We start from the raw sequence: 18,822 nt of genomic DNA, 5'->3' as shown, positions 1-18,822 counted from the left end.
ATGCACATATAAATGTAATATATATTTTTTGAATTTTGATAATTAAAATATAAGTATATTAATGTATATAACCTAAAAAATTATTTTGTGGTTGTTATTAAATGAATGAAAAAATGTTATCCAATATTGTTTGCAACAAAATGATTTTTCAAACAAAATCACGATTTTCGACTGATTGTTCCTATAGCAGCAGAATAGCATACAATTTTCGCTAAGCTCGCCTTGATATGTATACTAATTTCTTATGTAGAAATCCAAGTTTTCGTTGCAAAATAATTGAAAACAAAAATGTTTTCCATACTAACACTTAATTTCAAACTGATCGTTCATATGACAGCTACATGATATAGTGTTCTGATCCGGCTGATTTTTTCATATAATTTTCCTACAAAAATAAGAACATTTTGTGCTAAGTGGGAACCACTGTGGGGTGGGCGTACCGCGAAGAGCACTTCAGAATATGACGCAGTTCGCTTCATAGACTGCAAAAGATAACAGCGGTGCTCTTTTGCCTATGATAAGAAAGGCTTGCGTGTGGTGTAGCATATTTTTTGGTGGAACTTAAAAATAAAAGCGAATCGGTAAAATAGGTCAAATAATAAAAAAAACAATATCTTAATTTTATTAAAAATTTTTTTTCCACTCGGGAATTTACTATTGCATAAGTATTGTCTTTCTTAGTTGAGTGTTAAATCATTATTCGTCACGAAGTTGGAATCAGAACTTTTGTATATCGAAATGCGACCGTTACGAATTTTTTGCTGGCTAGAGGATTAATTAGAGGATAATTAAGTTCTTAGTTCCAACATTTAAATGGACAGAGTAATTTCAAAAAAGATAGAACTCAAGTTTGGTAATATTTTTGAACGGAGCACTGGTTATTAGCATAGAGGCGTATTTTTAACAAGTATATGCCAATATGTTCTTGTTGATGTTAACCCATACCAGACCCAATATTAAAAATATTTGCTTTCGAAGCTTGGCTTGTTTCGTCACTACGTGGACTACCGTCCACAATGATCATAAGATATCACTATCGTAACTGCTTTCCTTTTATTTTATATTGTATTAACACTAATAGATCTCAAGAAGGCTTATCTTTTGTTTTTTTGCCAATGGATTCTTCTGAAAAAATCCCCAATTTTTCCAATTGTTTTCCTGTTATACTATCTTCGAGCTGCAGCCAATTTTGACGATTCATGGCCCCATATCGGAGTCGTTTCAACAGCCACGAGCGATGCGAAACGCAGATCAGCTCCCATATCGCTTGAACAGCGTACTTTGATAGACAAGGAGACTATGCCACTTGAGCAGGTGCCCTAAGATCAGATAGTGATAGAATGTTGGAGACGTCACTTGATTGGCCAATCTCGGGTATAAAAGCAGAGGGATGAGTCCGAGTGGGGCATACTTTCCATAGATACCCCCAACATGAAAGTTCTCATTGTCTTCGCTTTGGCCTTGGCCTACGCTTCCGGATCGGCCCTTCGCTCCCTGGACGGACCCGGTGGTCGCATCACCCACGGCGAGGATGCCCGCACCGACCAGTTCCCCTACCAGGTGGACTCTCCCTGAAGATCGGCTCCTCCTCGGCTTGGTGCGGTGGCTCCCTCATCGGACACGATTGGGTTCTGACTGCCGCTCACTGCACTGACGGGTAAGCTGCTAATGACTTTTACATATGTGTGTACATCCTTACTAATAGTTAACCCTTCCGTTCAGCGTTGACTCCGTCGAGGTTTAACTGGGCAGCACCGTTCGCTCCAGCCCCAAGGTCAAGCACCATGTTACCAAGAACGACATCATCCTGCACGCCGACTGGAACATCCGTACCCTTAGGAACGACATCTCCTTGATCCGCATTCCTCACGTGGACTACAGCAGCGCCATTCATAACGTTCAGCTGCCCAAGCACGAGTCCCACTACGCCTCCTATGATGGTGATGAGGTTATCGCCTCCGGATGGGGCCGCACTTCCGACTCTTCCAGCGCCGTCGCCGCCCACCTCCAGTACGCCCACATGAAGGTTATTTCCAACAGCGAGTGCAAGCACACCTACTACTCCACCATCCGTGACTCCAACATCTGTGTCTCCACTCCTGCTAGCGTGTCTACCTGCAACGGCGACTCCGGTGGTCCTCTGGTCCTGGCCTCCGACAAGGTCCAAGTCGGTCTTACCTCTTTCGGATCCTCTGCTGGCTGCGAGAAGGGCTACCCCGCCGTCTTCACCCGCGTCACCAGCTATCTGGACTGGATCAAGGAGCACACCGGCATCTAAATTTAAGTTTCTGATTTTTGCATTATTAAAATAGGTGTAACGGCGAACATATAAATCTTGCGTTGTTGGCTTATTTAAAGGTCTTATGCAATATTTGGTAAATTGCGATTAGCTGGTAGTTGTGTTTACAAATACCACTTTTTTTTTTAAAGCAAATTTAAACCAAGCTTATAGACTCTTTTTGCAGTAATTTAAAAACAACTAGATCTGAATTACTTAACGTTAACCATTTTTATTGGTATTCATTTTCTTTGTGTGGCTCCTGGCTTCATAGCAGAAGTTCCAGTCCTTGCTTTCTACACCATAATTTGAATTTAAAATTTAATTTTGATAGACTTCCGATCGGTCAATAATCATATTATCATATAGGCCTCCTATAGCAAAGTTACTCTTTTGCAAAAACATTTGGAATGTGTCTGTATATAATTAACATTTATACAATATACATTGATTGTATTTTTTAAGGTTTATGTTTTTAGACTTTATATATATATATATATTATGTTGTCTTTTTATTTAATAGTAAAGAGCGATTTTTACGAACTAACATTATCATTATTACGAATACACATACAGTTATACAGAATAGAAAATTTAATTTGTTTAAAAATATGCATTCATCAGATTACAAATATTAACTTTTTTATTTTATTTTAATTTTTTTCGCCTTTAGTTTTTTGCTGTGGGCACGTATAGAGGAATAGCGCATAAAAATAACAATTATAAAAAGTTTTCTCTGCATATACATACAAGATATACTTTTGACTCTATAGATTTAATAGTTAGTTTGGATTCTTCTCTCTTAGTTTGTAAAACGTTCTGAACTTTTTACAATTGTCGGCAATGTAATAAATATATTTATATATAATTTGGACTCGTTTGTTAGGTTCGTGTTGTTCACCATGCGCAGCTTTATTGGGATCCTTCTTTCTCTGCTTTTATAAGGTGTATGTGTTGTGTGTGAGTTTTGGCGCCTAGTTAAAATACATACGAAATAACACTAAACTAGCAAAAATGATTATAATACAAAAGCAAACGAACAAATAAGTACACGATCTGCTGGCGGTGCTATTCCAAGTGAATGCAATGAGGTTGCGGTTGTGCCGCTGATTTCGCTGTTGCTGCTCTTCAAGTCGTTGTTGTTGTTGATCTTGCGGTTCTTGTGATGTGTGGAATCGTTGTAACTGCTCCTCCTCCTGTCGCTGCAGAAACTGTTGCTGCACCTCCAGCCAAAGCCATTCGCTTGCACTCCCGTTGCCGGTGTTATTAATCAACTCCAGCGAATCCTTGGCTGCCCTCGATGGCCTTGATTAGTTTGTCCTTCAGTTGCAGGTAGCCTTCATAGGGTGGCAGGTCCAGGCGATTGAAACTGTAGAGGAATATTGTTAGCATAAAGTTTGAAAAGCCTAAATTGGGTTTTTCGCAAGTTGACCCGAAACTCACCAGGTATGTGCCCTTGGAAAGTTATTAGGAGTGCCCCACTTTTCGATAGTAAACATCTGGGGGCCATTTGAGCCGTAAAGCTCCTTGAAACCGTTCATGGGCACGCGTGAAGTGCCCGTAACAAATTGCAGCAGGCGAGAACGCATCTCGTTGGAGAAGGAAAGTACAGCCCTCCAGAACCACTGGATAATTATATGATTCATGTGGTAGTCGCCCTTGTACAGAGTATTCTCGCGCCAATCCTTCACATCGATGTTCTGTATGCCACACATAAGTAGCTCCAGTTCGTTTTCGTCGAAAATCTTAATAAGATTCAGCGGAATTATCGATCCAAAACCATCAAGGAAAGACGACATCTGCTCCTTGACACGTGCCACAAACCGCCATTCGATAACCAATCTATAAGGGAAGAAATTGCAATTGTTTTAGACATTAAAACTAATCTTATTATTGATGACACTTACTTAATGTATTCATCCTTGTTTTCGTTAGTCACGTCTATGTTGGCGCCGCCGGGCTTTAGTTCGTGCTGACTCTTTTGCCCAAAAACGTCTTCATCCAGGCAGAAAGTCAGTTCCAGGATGCGTGGATCGTTCTCCTTAATCCACATCAGCGAGTTGTAGTACTCCGTGTCCACAGACTCCATGTCCTTTAGGTCAATAGGCTTCTGCAGCATCATCTTGTAGAATGGACGAATGAAAAAGGCATCTAGCAGCTTTCCGTGATACACAGCCATGCCCGCAATACGGCCAATGAATCTACGATGTTTTTAAAACAGTTAACAAAAGGATTTACTTTCACTCTTAAAAATACTTACTTAAAGTAACTTAAATGCTCCTCGTTGCACAAACCACTGCCATTGTTTATCTGGAGCGTGTAGTTGTCCATGGCCGAGTACTCGAATAGCCCGTAGTACGGATTGAACATTTCTTTTGATAATAAATAGAACCATTCCCTTGCGAGGCCGCCATAATCTGCAATCAAAAACATGATTTTAATTGCAATCCAACAATAATAGTTTAATTTACTTACCTAAGCCAGTTTCTCCTTCAAACTCTACCCATAATTTAGTCTTTAGTAAATCGGTCTTCGTTACCGAACTAATAATTCTGTATGAATCCTCCAGTATCGACGTACGACGAATACGTATTTCAAATTTATTTGGTACATTTGTCTGAAAAGAATATAAAAGGGAATAATTTAATTTAATCACCAGACTTCTTCTGTCTCTACTTACAGGCTTTCTAATGTGACTCTTGAAATACTCGTATTTCTGCTTGTAATCTCGAGAATAGGGCACAGCCTGACCGGCAATATTTGGATTGGACAAGCGAGGATCCTCCCACTGCGTGGTTCGCGTGTCTGCAAGCAGAGTTTAGTTAATTTATTTGTAGAAAGTAATAAAATATGAACGACTTACTATGATCTATATAGAATACGCGTCCGTCGGTGTGTACCCGCTCCTCCCAGCCCTCTGGTAAGGGACCCAGGTCGTCCTCGACGCGACGAGTTTGATTTGGCATAGGGCTGGCCCGTCCGTTGCGCGGGTCTATCCAAGTGGTCCTCCGGGACGCATGATCAATGAAGAATGTCCTTCCGTTGGGGGCTACCTGCATCGACCAGCGCGGTGGCAAAGGTTCCTCTTCACCACCAGTACTCCTCTGCAATAAAAGATTGCCATAGAACATTAGCCGCTTCACTTCAAACTCTTTCTTTAGATTATCCTTGGCACATGCAGATACATTATCTGAAGATGTCTTTACATTTTTCGTGTGCTTTTAGGATAGGAATAAAGAGGGAAATCGACATTACTTGTTCCATGGGAGGCACAGCCGCGTTGTCTTCCTCGGAATTGCGTCGTGTGGACGGAGCTGAGATGTCAGAGGGATTGTGGCTGTCTGTGTGATCGGTGTCTTCATTCTAATCATTTGTCGATCGATTATTTTATTCATAAATGTATACATATGGATGCATTGCATTGCGTAAGGTATTTTTGTTTGTTGGTTTTGGAAGAAACAGAAAAGATGTATCGATGAAATTAAAAACATGTTCTCAAATTGAAAATTATATAAAAACACAAATCAAGCCACAAATGCAAACATACAAAATATTATAACTAATCGAATAACTTAGCGGAAACTACGATTACTGAAAAGGTGCAGTTTAAAGCATTATGAGGGTAAGTACCATGATATACTTGGGTTTACATGCAACATAGACACACAGATGTTGGGGAGCAGTCGGAATGGTCTTTGTGTTGCTTACCGCTCCCCCCGCTGAAATCCCCCATGCCCTAAAACAAACAAATAGTTCAGATTCTCCAACAGAAATGAACGAACGAGAAAAGACAACGAAGGTTTAAGTCTACAAGTGCAAGGATACGAGTGCGGATGGGAATGTGCTGACCGATGACCGATGTTGCTGCTGGTGTCTCTGACCCCGATGTTGCGGCTCCTGCTGACGATGATCCACATCAAGCTACAAGTGAAATGAGTGATTTGGGTGGTTTGTTTCATATATAATAGTGAGATGAGTGTGTGCTTAAGACTTGCTAACCAATATTCTATTCTGCTGTTGTTGCTGTTGCCGCTGCTGATGCTGCTGGATATGCAGTTGCATCTGCTGTCGCCGGCGTTGTTGCTGCCATCCCGCACCGCCGGCCATATTGCCCGCGGCCCGTCGCGTCAACAGGTTGGTTATGGCTATATCCGGCACACCGGGAGCCTCCCGCACCGGCCGCAGGTCGTTCTGCAAACTGGTCGCTGAGATTTCGGGCTGCCTATGGGCGACAGGATGTCGCAGGGAATTGTAAACAAAACTGAGGTCATGAAAGATAGAGCACAACGTAAGGCGGTTAGGAAGCTGGCTGCGAAAGTGAAGGAGCCTTGGGGATTGGGAGGATTATTCGGTTACGGACAAGATACCGACAAAAGGCTGGGGGATCTATTGGATGGGTGCTGCTAGCGCATGGCGGATGATATTAACCTGGTATGGTCCACTGTTGGATCTTGATCTTGATCTTCCTCTGCGCGATTTTGCATGGCAATGTGTGCGGGAATTCCATTGTTGTTTGTTGGGGTGTTGGATGGTGAGATCATTGCCGATGAGGTGGCTGCTGTTGTTGGAGTATTTGCTAAGCCAGCAGCATTGTTATTGTCCTCTATACTATTGTGACTGATGGAGTCCTACGTATATACAGGGGATTGTTAATGATGGGCACTAGACGACTACACATCTACAATTCTAAGTGGGGTTTCAATCAACCCAGTGAAGACAAAGACACAACGATCAACGGCAGTGGGCATCTTACGATTAGAAAGCTATAAACTGGCTCCCAATATTGATGTCATACTACTAACATCTTATCTCAAAACTAGCAATACACTTAATCTGCAGTAAAAAATTTTATCATTACGAATATGCGTTTCAAGTACAAGTTCCTATCGAGTATATCACAAGTTTGCGCGCTTCGGGATGTGGCTGACGGCTGATCTGGATCAGGTGTTGGAGGCTGCAGCTCTCCATTATCCTCCTCCCCGTCAACATACTCCTCTGCTTCGTCATTGTCATGCAGCTCGCCGCAGTGCAGACAATTGGCCTGATTATTCTGCAGATCCACCATCTCCTCGCCACATTCAGCCACATCTTCATCCTCGCTGCTCTCCTCGCTGGCCAAAGTCTCCATGTGAGCAGCGTTCCTTGGCCTCTGAGGTTTGTGGTTTTGTTATTGGGTTAGTCGGTTCGAGTGCGTTTTGTGTGTGCATTGTGTAATGGGTTTGTGTTCGATGCGGAAGTTTAAAATATCATGCAAAAAATCAATCAAATCAATTGCTCATCACACATGCATAATAAATAGTTATACGTCTCTGATTAAATATATATATATATCAAAACTTACAAATTTGCCTGTGGTTAACCAACTTAAACCTAAACGTGCCCCCTAAGGTATACAGATCCAAGCTTTTCCACTTACCGCCGAACGTCCTGACTCCGTGTCGTCCACGCTGATGTGGAAACGCCTCTGGAAATCCGAGGCCAACTGGTCGTCAGTAGATTGGCTACTGTGGCTGCTTAAGCTGAGAAAGGATTATAAATTTTTAGGGTTATAAATAAATAATTATTTACATTGTAAAAAGCTGTTCCTCATTTTTGCCCTTTTTTTTATTTATCTTATTCTTTATATTTAATGCACCTAGGTACAATTTAATATTAAGCGAACAAGTTGCTGTAAATGTTCATAAAAATTCGTATTCATCAGTGCAATTTAGGGAACAGTCTTTCTAATTTAAGCTCATATCTTCACGCCCAACTTACACAGTAGGTCTCTCCCATTGCGTCGTCCTCGCCGTGTGATTCACATAGTACGTGCGCCCGTTGGCATCCTGGCGTTCCTCCCATCCAGCGGGTAGGGCATCGTGTCCACCAGTAGGAAATGGGTGCTGCGAAGCGGGAATGCCACACGATTATTATTTGCATTTCAAAGGGAATAAGGACACTCACCGGCTGGGCATACGTCTCACCGGCATTGGTGGCCTCCACGTGCTCCCACTCGCCATCGCTATTGCCACTAGATGGCTCGCTCTGCTCCCGCGTCTCCCGGATAAAGGCATGGTAGATGCGCAGGGTGCCCTTGATGCGGGATTTGGCGCTGCTGGGCGAAGGGCAGGGGAGAAGATAAATTTTAATGAGGCAACCAAACAGGTGCACAGACACCGCCACCAACACCAGGCCCACACGGCAGACACACAGACGCGCACGAGTTAAAAACAATAAGTTTCATACTAAGCGTAAACTAAAAATAAACTCAACAGCGAATACACAGATACATATGGGTTACTATGGATTACGTCGCGTTTCACAACTTTAAAGCCGCTTTCACTTTAATGAATGTCAATTCGGAAGGCGACACACATGATAAGAATGGCATTTGTAGGAGCTCTTAATCAACAAAATTTTTAATCGAATACTTTCTTGAATGTGAGTGAGTCACTTGTTAAAATAGTTATATGACAAACATTATTTAGGGGAAATAGGAAGAGCATTGCATACAAATAACATATATTTATAAAAAATTGAGATATTGTTAGTTAACAATAGAAGTACACAATAGGTAATTGTTACCAATATATATAAAATGTATTGACACCGTAATAAGTGAGATATTGAAAACAGGCTCCAACCATACGTACATTTAACCTCCACCAGTAAGCAGTGTTTTCATAATAAGCTCCATTTGTATAGTACTTTCCTGCTTTGTCATGTGGTCTAAAGTTGTGAAAAGCAGTTAATGTTCGATTGAAAAGTGATTCTATTCTAGTAGTGGGTAAGAGGAGTGTTCTACTAAGATTACGACGAATACATTTGCAAATTATAATTGCAATTAAAGACTGCACTTGGGCATGGTGATAAACAATAAACAAGGTACGGACGAAAAGCAAAACACGTAAACTCTATAGCACTACAACAGAATCTCTACGGGTTGGGGACTTAGACGAGATCATAGCCTTCTTCACCAATCTATGAACAATTCTGCCTTAGTTGTTTCTTATACATAACAAGATTTTATGGCTATGTAGTAGTGTGTAAATCAACTGAAATTAAAGAAACAAAATCAAACTGCAAATGATATAAACCTACCCTACTGACCTGCGCGGGCGCAGAGTGTAGCTTTGCTCTCCGATGGTGCGACCCTCCTGCTCGGTAGGCAGATTCACAAGGGTCAGCTCCACCATGCCCAGGAAGTCGTCGCGTGTCAGGCGATTCTCGTCAAATACTTGAAACACAAGCTTATGCTCAGACGGTTTAACCTGGTCAATAAAATAACAATGGTCAATTAAAAGGCGATACAATTCTTCTGCGATATGTCTGCAAACTTACTCTAAATATGAACTCTTCATTCCAGGTTGGATTCAGTGTCTGTGGAGAAATAGATCAAATGAATCAAAAATAATTATCGATGGATGCGGGGTAGTAAGGTAAATCTATTAATAAATCATAAGCATACTTAATAACAATTTAAACAGCTTAAGGGTGGCTGACTCAATCTTCATGATGTTCGCAATACATATTTCGTATAATCTTAGTCAAGTAAACCCCAAACTCAATTCCAAATGAATTATCTCAAAAGGCGTACTACTCTTAAAAACTTGTAATCTATAAACACCTTTATTTGATCAGCAAAGTAGATATCAAAGCGTTAGTCATAAAGTCCACACGACACTGATAATTTATAAAAGTACAATCTGGGCCGAATAGTCTTCCCTTGCAATGAGGCAAGTAGCGCCAAGCATAATCGATAAGACAAACTTCTTCGATTGCCCTTGACACCCAACATAGAACTGTTTAATTTTTTAAGGGGTTTTATGTTTACCTTCTTTTTGGTCTTCGTCAAAACAGAGTCAATATTAATATCACCGTTGATTGTGTTCAAATCGATTCTGACATACGGGTCGCTGTGGATGAAAGCAATTCAATTCAGTTATCTCCAATATAATCGGCTTAATTAGCAGCTGATTCACTCACCTGGCGCCGAATATATCCTTTTTGGCCAGCGATTGGCCGGTGAGTACGACGATTCGCAGGTGACACGAGTCCCCAGAGTCGTTCTGAAAAGGGGAAAAAATAACAGAAAAAAAATCATAAAATTAGTATAAAAAAAAATTAAATAGTAGCCTCCCAAATGAGACACTTGTGCACGCATCGCTGGGGAAAAACAGCGGCCAGGAATTGAATGGCACAGACGAGCTGGCTGGGTCACATGGTGACCCACGCAGCGTATGCTTAATGTCCGCGATTACGCATACGCCGCGTATGCTGGGCAGGGTAAAAGTACATGCATTTTTTTTTGCATTGCGACCGCGCGCACAAGTTCTTCATAAATGTTCCCTGAAGGATATGCATTATAAATTCGCGTTCATAATTGTTTTTTCATTCGCGGCCAGATAATTCCCACGACCTTGACACGAGCACCGCCCCAGAAAGGGGCGTAGAAGTTCAAGAGAGTCATCAAGCAATTGTCTAGTGCAGAGAATGCGGCCAAAAACTTGAGCTAAATTGCGTGTTGTGAATCACTGCGGACCTCGGGGGCTCTCGGGTCTAGAATTGCGGTTGCGGCCCAGTTTGCGTTTGCAGTTGGCATTTGTCGTTGAAATGCGAAACACAATTTTAGGCATCCCTCAAAAATACATTTTCACATCTAGATGTACTTTGTGGCGATATTAGAGCGGCTTGAGAGCACAGAATTGGGTTAATTGGGCGTGAGTTTGATGTCAGACCTCAAAACTTAGTGGCTTTTCATGTCATAAATTAAATTGTAGGATTATTAAAGCTTTGTAAACAAATAGTGGCTCTAGTAGTAGTTCACTTTAATGGGAGAACCGTGTTGTGTATGTCAAAAGCAGTCTCAGGTTTGCAAAACTGCTGACTACTGGGACTAATTATATTTAGAGTACATTTTTGTTAAATTTAAGTCATATGTGGATTATTTTAATATTCTTCTGATTAGAAATCCCATTTTTCTGCTGGAATCTAATCACATAGCACCATAACACCTCTACCCCGTGACCACCCACTATTCGGGATTGGGGAGCAGCAAACGTTGTGCATTCTTCCGAGTCAAACATAACCCATTTTATCCACTCATCTCGGCTGAAAGCTAGCACTTGTATCCATTAAAAGGCTTTCCCATTAAATATTCAATTTGCCGACATTGTTTATAATGTGAGGAGCAAACCCGAGTGTCCCGCTGCCCCGCTTTGGTGCCTGACCAGACGGCGCCATATCCATATCCGAGACTCCCCCTTGTATCAGATATCAGAGGCTCGCATGTTGCGGCTTGTTGGCCGCCCGCTGACCCTGACTGTGTTTTTTTCCAGACCCTATATTACATGTGCCATTTCGTACACGCTCTCAGGAACTATTTTGTTCCGTTTCTGTGACGGGTTGTGTTTGTATTTTTGAGCTGACAGTTCCGCATTTTCCATGAACTTGTACTATTGATTTTCACCGCGTGGGGCTAGCTCTTTAAAATAGCCGCGGCTTTTCCCACTTGTGCAATAATTAAATGTACAGAGAGAAAAGCTTTGAGTGCAATTGCAAGTTACTTTAAAATACGGAAAAAATGTATATTCATATCCATTCCTTTAAACTATTAAATTAGCATTTTGGTAACGTAGTTTTTCGTCGGATTTGATCAAAATTGTTTCATAAATTATAAGTGCTCTTCTTGCCACTAACTATAAAACAATAATGGGGTAATGTCCTTAAGTACACACAGTATATTAATGAGCAAAATAAGCTAATGCGCATTATTAAATGCCAGATGCATCGTTGTCCCGACTCGATTATTGCCTCGGCAATAACCCTGGAGTCGAGTAATCCCCCATGGTTCTTCCAGGATCCTTTCTCACGCCTTCACTGCCCGTGCAGCTGTTACAGTTCCCTTTCTTGGCTCAAAGTCTCTGACAAAGCCACGTCGTAGCTGGCATTAAATTGATTTTTAGCCATAAAATCTGGGACCGAGGGAAATTAGCTTAAAACGGTTCTTGCGGTTTAAGCCTGTTTGGCGCTGGATTGACAGTTGGTTTTGCAAAAGGGGCGGGCTCGGCAGGAAAAGCGTTAATTAAAAGGGAAGTCCGACGTAATGATCCGCATTGCGCTGCACTGTCATTTCATCTTCCTTTAATTGTCTGGCCTACAGTGGAACCACTCTCAATCAAACCACGTTTCAGATTTACAAATTGAATTATTAAATAATTTTAAGTCAATTTTAAAACTGCTATATCAGCTGTAAAAATCTATAGTACTGATAATTGCTAGAGGTAGTAAAAACAATTATGAGTCATAAAAGTAAAACGATTTTTTAATGACTCTTTTGAAAAGTAATTCTAAAAACTTATTGCATTTGGCGTCTAAATGGTTATTAAACAATAAATGGTATGTAAATCTGTGTAGCATTACAGCATACATTTTTAAAACAACCATAGTTACCCTTAGCCAAATCCGCCTGCTTATTCGTTTTGACTGTGCTTTGTGTGCACTTTTTAATCACGAATCCCACTGATACGGTTTCATTTTTCTTGACTATGAAGAGCCTAAAATCGTGTCCGAAATCGGTTATCAATACGCACATAGCCCCAAACGCTCATTATCGGAGTTGGAAAGCCGTTGACTTTACCATTCGCTCGACCATGTGACATACAACCACAACTGCCCTTTCTCCGTTTCCTTGCCATCAGTCCAGTCCGTCCAATCGCCACTGTTCCGCCCTGCTCAAACTATTTCACATTCACCTTAGTTTTCATCCACTTTTATTTCCGTGCCCACTGCATGAATAATGAATTATAAAAATATATATGTGAATAATCATTCAGCTGTGCGCTGATAAGCAAAAGCGAATAAGAGAGGAAGCGTTTTGGTGGCCGAAAAAAAGTCAATCCATCTGCTGTTCAAACAGATGGCTTAAGCGCAAGGCTGATGGGAGATAATAAATACCAGTCAACAGCGAAATTAAACCAGCTCGAATATCAATTGTTACTCGTACGTTTTAATGCGCACATGGGGCAGAGTGAAAACTCTTCAGGCCAAAAAAGAATGTGGCCTTAAGCGTAGTCGCTGCCATTAACCTAATTGATTGGTTGCCACCCATCACTTGCCACCATTTCCAGAGGTCAATGCAAATTCATTACACAAATTGACATTCTGCCGTGCATCTGGGTTAGATGAAAGATACATTGATAGTTTACAAGATAAGTTCTTAAAAAATCTATTTTTAGAAGCCATAACCAGAAAGAACTAGAATATAGAAAAAGTGTTCGCTTTATAAGGCATAGCCATATACAAATGTCAAATAAATTTAGGGCTATAAATAATTTATTGTAATGTGACGGTTATATATGTATGTTTATGACGTCTGTAAGTACGATAAATAGGCCTCTATTATCGTTAAGTTAGTTAAAATGTCAATAGTAACAATAAAAATTGAGCAATTTTCAATGGTCAATAGTTAATTTCTACAGAATTTCAGTACCATCGAAAATTAATTATACATATATATTTTTGTGTAAGCCATCATTTCGAACTTTATTTCCTTATTATAAAATTTTACCAATTAAATTAAACATGGTTTTTGTTTGTATTAATTGAAGGAGGGTGTCAGGATTTCAAGGGCAAATTGTCATCTAAATATTTATACACAAACAGGCAGATATACAATTGCACTTTGCGTTCCGACCGATCTCATTTGATATTTTCCAATATCTATCGAAAAATCTCATTAACCGGGGAGGCCTTGAGCCGGAAAATCTCTAGAGATTTAGCGGAGAATGCAGAGAGGATTACTGGGCGGTTGGCGTAGGGACGGGCTGCACGTGAGGCACATCAAAGGCGGCTCAATTAGCGGTCGAAGAAAATGAGCACACTCACACAGAGGCTCGAGCATTTGCATATGTACCATTTTCACGTAGTGACGAGAGAGAAGAGAGGCGCTGCTCTCGCCAGTTACTTACATCACTGTTATTGTAGCCATGGATTTGGCCATCTTCGCTCGTCACCGATGGCGATGTGGTTGTTGACTCGGCCATTTTTACTTTATTTTGATGGTGATTTGGATTGGGATTTGGATTTAGTTTTGCCTCCGATTTGGACTTTATTCACTGCCGATTTTTCTTCCGCTGTTTACGTTTCGCGTTTGTGTTAATTTTCGTGCACGCCTCTCAAACTAAATTGGACAATAAATTGCGAGGGTTATAAAATAAACAAACACTCAGAGCATCAGAATATTGGCCGCGTTTGTCGGTTTTAACTGCTCAAAACGAGTTGGTCAAAAAGGAATTTCATATTCTTGCAGCCTTTTTTGCGTTCTTTTTACTTGGTTTTCACGGTTTTGGCGCACACAAGATTTATTTTGGTATCTCGACGAGCTTTTTGATTTTTGCTAAGCTGCAAGCTGCATACGGCGACAAAAAGGGAACAGGTTCCACAACAATTGCCGTTTTGTTTTTATTATGTTTATTTCGTATACGCAATGTTGGTTGGGCCAAAAGGGGGCAGGGCAGCATTAGGTTCCCATTCCAACTTTTTTTTTGCCCTGTATGACTAATAGGGCCTCGTGAAAAATGCGAAAGAAATGGGGAAATGCTTCTGCATTTGATGTGATTTCGAGATTTCTCGGTTGTGCCGAGCGTGAACTATTGCTTTACGGTACGTACGCTTATTTACTGTTTTTTTTTATATAATTAACACATTTCAGGGGTACTGTGCAATAAATTTATCTATATAATCCAGCGATTTGTGTGTGTGTGTCTGTGGCGGTACACTCTACAATATTTATAATTCAATTATTCACTTATTTATCTTTTATTAACGGCCCTAAGCGATGGAAACAATAACAACAATAACAAACGGCACACCAACACTATTGCGAAAACATGTTCTGCGTAAATGTCTGCCTCTCTCGCTCGCTCCCGCAGCGAGTGTGTGTGCGGTCGTGGGTGCGAGCGGAACAGCAACAGCAACACTTGTCGGCAGCCGCAGCGCAAAACACGGAACTTGGCGCTTTCGCGTTCTAAGCTAAAATGAAGGCATCTCCACTGAAAAGTGTGACCAGCGCGGTCGGGCCAAAAGGCTGCCCCAACGAGGAGCTTTCATCGCTTCTAGTGTGACCGAAGGAACGGAGGAAATTATTTACCTCATGGTCGGCTTCCCTGGCCAAAATTCCAATATTAACTTATCAAAGAGCAAAATAAAAACTTCACATTGCAATACCCATGCATAGATGATTTTAATAAATGGTCACAAAAGTGCAATTAATTACCCATAAAAAGGAAAGTTCTCAACCATAAAATATAAATACCAAAACAGTACTGAACACATTTTTCAACACTAAAGCCCCAGCTACGAGCTGTTGGCTAAAAGCTTTTTAAATTGACAGCTTAGCCCTGTACTCTTTTTATCTCCCTCTCGCGTTTTCTCACTCCCACTTTTGACAGCTGCCATCGAACAAGTGTCTTAAAGCAAAACAAAACAAAAACAGCTGATCGACTGCGCCGCGAGTTGATGTGAGTAGACCATTTATGTGTGAGTGCGTATCTGTGTGAAGTCTGTATTTTGGGAATCCCTCCAATTCCATGAATAATGTTCAGCTAAATAGCGCATAATCACTTATTATGGACATTAGACTGCTCCGGTTGCTGACGCAATGGATTCAATGAATGTAATTCCAAAACTGTTACTGATAAGCGGCCCATTAAGGCTATCCGCTAAGGCAATTGTGACGTCGAGTGGTCGTACAAGTGCGTCGATTGGCCGACGTCACCGCTTGCCGGCTGACGTGCAAATTGGATTAAATAACCCAAATAACAGAGCTCAATTAGCGGGGGCATACAACTTTTGCGGCAAAAAAAAAAACACTAATGAAGATAAGCCATTCATTCATGCACCTCCCACTTTTTGGACAGGAATTTCGAGCCTTTCTGACAACGCTTCAATGAGCTCGACAAACAGAATTGAAGTGCCGTCAAATTATCGCTCATTGAGTGAAAGCAAACAGAGCAAACAACCAAAACTGGGATACTAAAAAAAGAAAGTAATAGAAACACAAAACAAAATGTCTGTTCATAAGACGATTAGAAACTATGAATAATATAATTCTACAAATTCCGTTAGAACTTTTGAAATTAAAATATTTTTATCAACCATTAAACATATCAAAAGTTAAAACAATGTTTTTCGCTCTGTGCAGCCAGAAAACCATAAAGTGTATGTACACAACATTCAACAGGCGGCGGCCAAGAATTGTGTTGATAAATTAAATTAGCTTCGAAGGTGCCGATGACTGCTCAAGTGGCTAGCATCTTTGGCAAATTAAGATAAATAAATTAGTTCAGTTTCCGTTCGGCCTGAGATGGCGAGCGAATTATTTGTTTATACAAGTGAGCAAAACAATGGAATAGCCCATTCCAGACACTAAGCAAACAACAATGATGCCAGTTTATTTTCTGGCGGCTACCTAATACTTTTCTTGGCACTTTTCGGCTCTTTGAAAAGTGCAAGTCAAGAAATGTGTTTAGATTTTAAAAAATCCGCAAAAAGGCTACTTTAACATTATACAGTAATTGGTTCAAGTAAACAATGACTAAACGATAAAATGTTATGTGCTGTATTATTGCTTCTTCTAAATAAAGGTAAATAATAAAAGGCTAACACTTATTGAAGTCATACAACTACATCTAACTTAATGGTTGACGAAATGCAACGGCCTTAACACCGTATAAGCTAGATATTGGATAACAGTTAGTAAAGTTTTCATGCTTTTTGTCATCAGAAGGAATTGTAGATCCCCTACTTTTCCCACCATATATCCCACTTTATCAACCATGAGCGGAGTAAAATCTACATGGCCCATCTACACGACTCAGCTGTTTGGCAAGCTGCAGATTAGATTAGTAGTTAAAACATCGTAAAAATGGAAACACTAAATACAGCGGAGGCACTGATAAGGGCGACCAAATCCCCCAGCACCACCCGATGATAAATACTTTTCAATTCTTCACACCAACAAAATGGTGGATACATTGTGGGCAATTCCATATAAATGGTTATAGGAATTGGTTGACTTAGTTCTGATAAGACAACATTTCGGTATGCCCTTTAAAATGAGATACATTTATTGATTAGTCAGTTTGCAACGAAACCAAAACAATTGATAAGAGTATCTTATAAGATGTCATAGTAAGTAATTCCTTACTATCTATTCAAAATTGATAAACATATAGGTGCCAGGGTCACTATTTGCTGTTATGATACCTTAATTTGATACATACGCGGTTATATAATTTGTTAACTCAGCTAACTTTATCGAAAATGCTTTCATTTTCAATCAGACTTGAATGGGTGGTGAAATAAGGTTGCAACCTTTAGGTGCTCCTACAACATTCCTAAGATGTTAGAAGAGTGCCTAAGTTATCCTTCAAGGTAGAGCTCTCTCTGTGCGTCGTCACCTGCACTTATGTAAACTTACCACTGCTGCCAACGATCTGCGGGGAGTGTGTCCGGTTCCAAATTCCTGGCGGGTTTGCTGTTGTCCCGCAACAGAGGCCGCTCGCCGGCGGGGCGGTGGGCGTGGCACGTCGCCGCCGGCCGCCGAGGATGAAGACGAGGGGACGGAAAGGGCCGCCGCGGCCACCAAGCCGCTGGAACGTGCCGACATTGTTGTGTTGTTGTTGTTTGTTTCTTTTAGAGAAGCTTCTGCAATGAAAGAATGGCGGAAAGAGAGCGGGTGAGTAAGTGCAAAGCGGAAGTGCAAATTAAGCGATAAATGACACGAAGAAGAACAAGAGGAGGCTGCCAAAAGGTAACAAGAGGAGAAAGGGAGAGGAGAAGCGAAGGAAAGAAAAGCGAACAGACAACAAAGACGGCAAACAAAGTGCACAACGGTACTTGTGATAGATGCCATCTCTGTCTGCCGCCCTGCCCCCGTGCAGGCGTGTGAGCTGGTGTGTGTGTGTGTGTGTTGTGTGATTGAGGTGTGGGTGATAGAGCACAAAAGCCAAACAATTTCTTGATAATTAGCCAAGCGCGAAGCCATGTCTTTGTAGACCATTTATGGTTAGCATAAAGTTTCGCCCAAGTTTTCCACTTACGTTTACACACGCACAAACACGGGGCACTATATTTTCGCCCGATTTATGTATATATTTTGCGCTGGTATGCGTGTGGGCTCGCCTTTATCCACTATTTGCGGAAAATCATCACGTACTTCTATCACACGGCAAATTCTACACTGCTCACTATTCAAGCGATTATCACTTTGACCGCTTCGGCGGCGCACATGCCTCAATCGCCGATATCGGTCGGCTATAGCTGCCTGTATATATGTCGCACGCGAAGTGTAAAATAAAATTTAAACACCGGACGGGAGGAATACAAAAAACGGCGACAAAATCGAGAACAAAACTGCCAGAGTGACCGTGTACGCGCACTGAGAACAAACCACAGCAACTAGAAACCTTTACAGTTAAGGGATACACTTGTTAAAATCATAAAATGGCTTGCAGGTTTTAATTGAACCAAATGTTTTTCCAAATAGGGTCAAGTTTCCTAAA

At 41.0% G+C, this 18,822-nt stretch overlaps 1 protein-coding gene and 1 pseudogene across 16 annotated transcripts; one reads left to right on the top strand and one right to left on the bottom strand.

Annotated features, from left to right (window-relative positions):
- The first annotated feature begins 1,426 nt into the window (after positions 1-1,426).
- LOC6606101 lies at positions 1,427-3,250 on the top strand (annotated as a pseudogene).
- LOC6606100 (E3 ubiquitin-protein ligase Nedd-4) lies at positions 2,768-18,673 on the bottom strand. Of its 16 annotated transcripts, none has more exons than XM_032718260.1 (20): positions 18,361-18,673; positions 17,739-17,965; positions 10,244-10,326; positions 10,092-10,173; positions 9,599-9,637; positions 9,359-9,528; positions 8,222-8,372; positions 8,036-8,160; positions 7,695-7,797; positions 6,707-6,906; positions 6,278-6,539; positions 6,128-6,199; positions 5,534-5,641; positions 5,142-5,382; positions 4,959-5,083; positions 4,754-4,895; positions 4,539-4,695; positions 4,186-4,479; positions 3,722-4,120; positions 2,768-3,647 (listed from the first exon to the last, which is right to left on the bottom strand). In XM_032718260.1, exons 2-20 carry the CDS (start codon positions 17,925-17,927, stop codon positions 3,545-3,547), a joined length of 3,045 nt encoding a protein of 1,014 aa, XP_032574151.1. In that variant the 5' UTR covers positions 17,928-17,965; positions 18,361-18,673; the 3' UTR covers positions 2,768-3,544. The 16 variants fall into 16 exon arrangements, with proteins under 16 accessions (XP_032574151.1, XP_032574153.1, XP_002030909.1 ...); XM_032718262.1 differs by having other exon boundaries at positions 6,278-6,500; XM_002030873.2 differs by having other exon boundaries at positions 8,222-8,369.
- Positions 18,674-18,822: the final 149 nt, after the last annotated feature.

The sequence above is a fragment of the Drosophila sechellia genome, chromosome 3L, assembly GCF_004382195.2.
Source record: "Drosophila sechellia strain sech25 chromosome 3L, ASM438219v1, whole genome shotgun sequence".
Taxonomy (NCBI): Eukaryota; Metazoa; Arthropoda; class Insecta; order Diptera; family Drosophilidae; genus Drosophila; species Drosophila sechellia.
The sequence above is the reverse complement of the archived record's forward strand: the minus strand, read 5'-3'. Positions and strand labels throughout refer to the sequence as shown.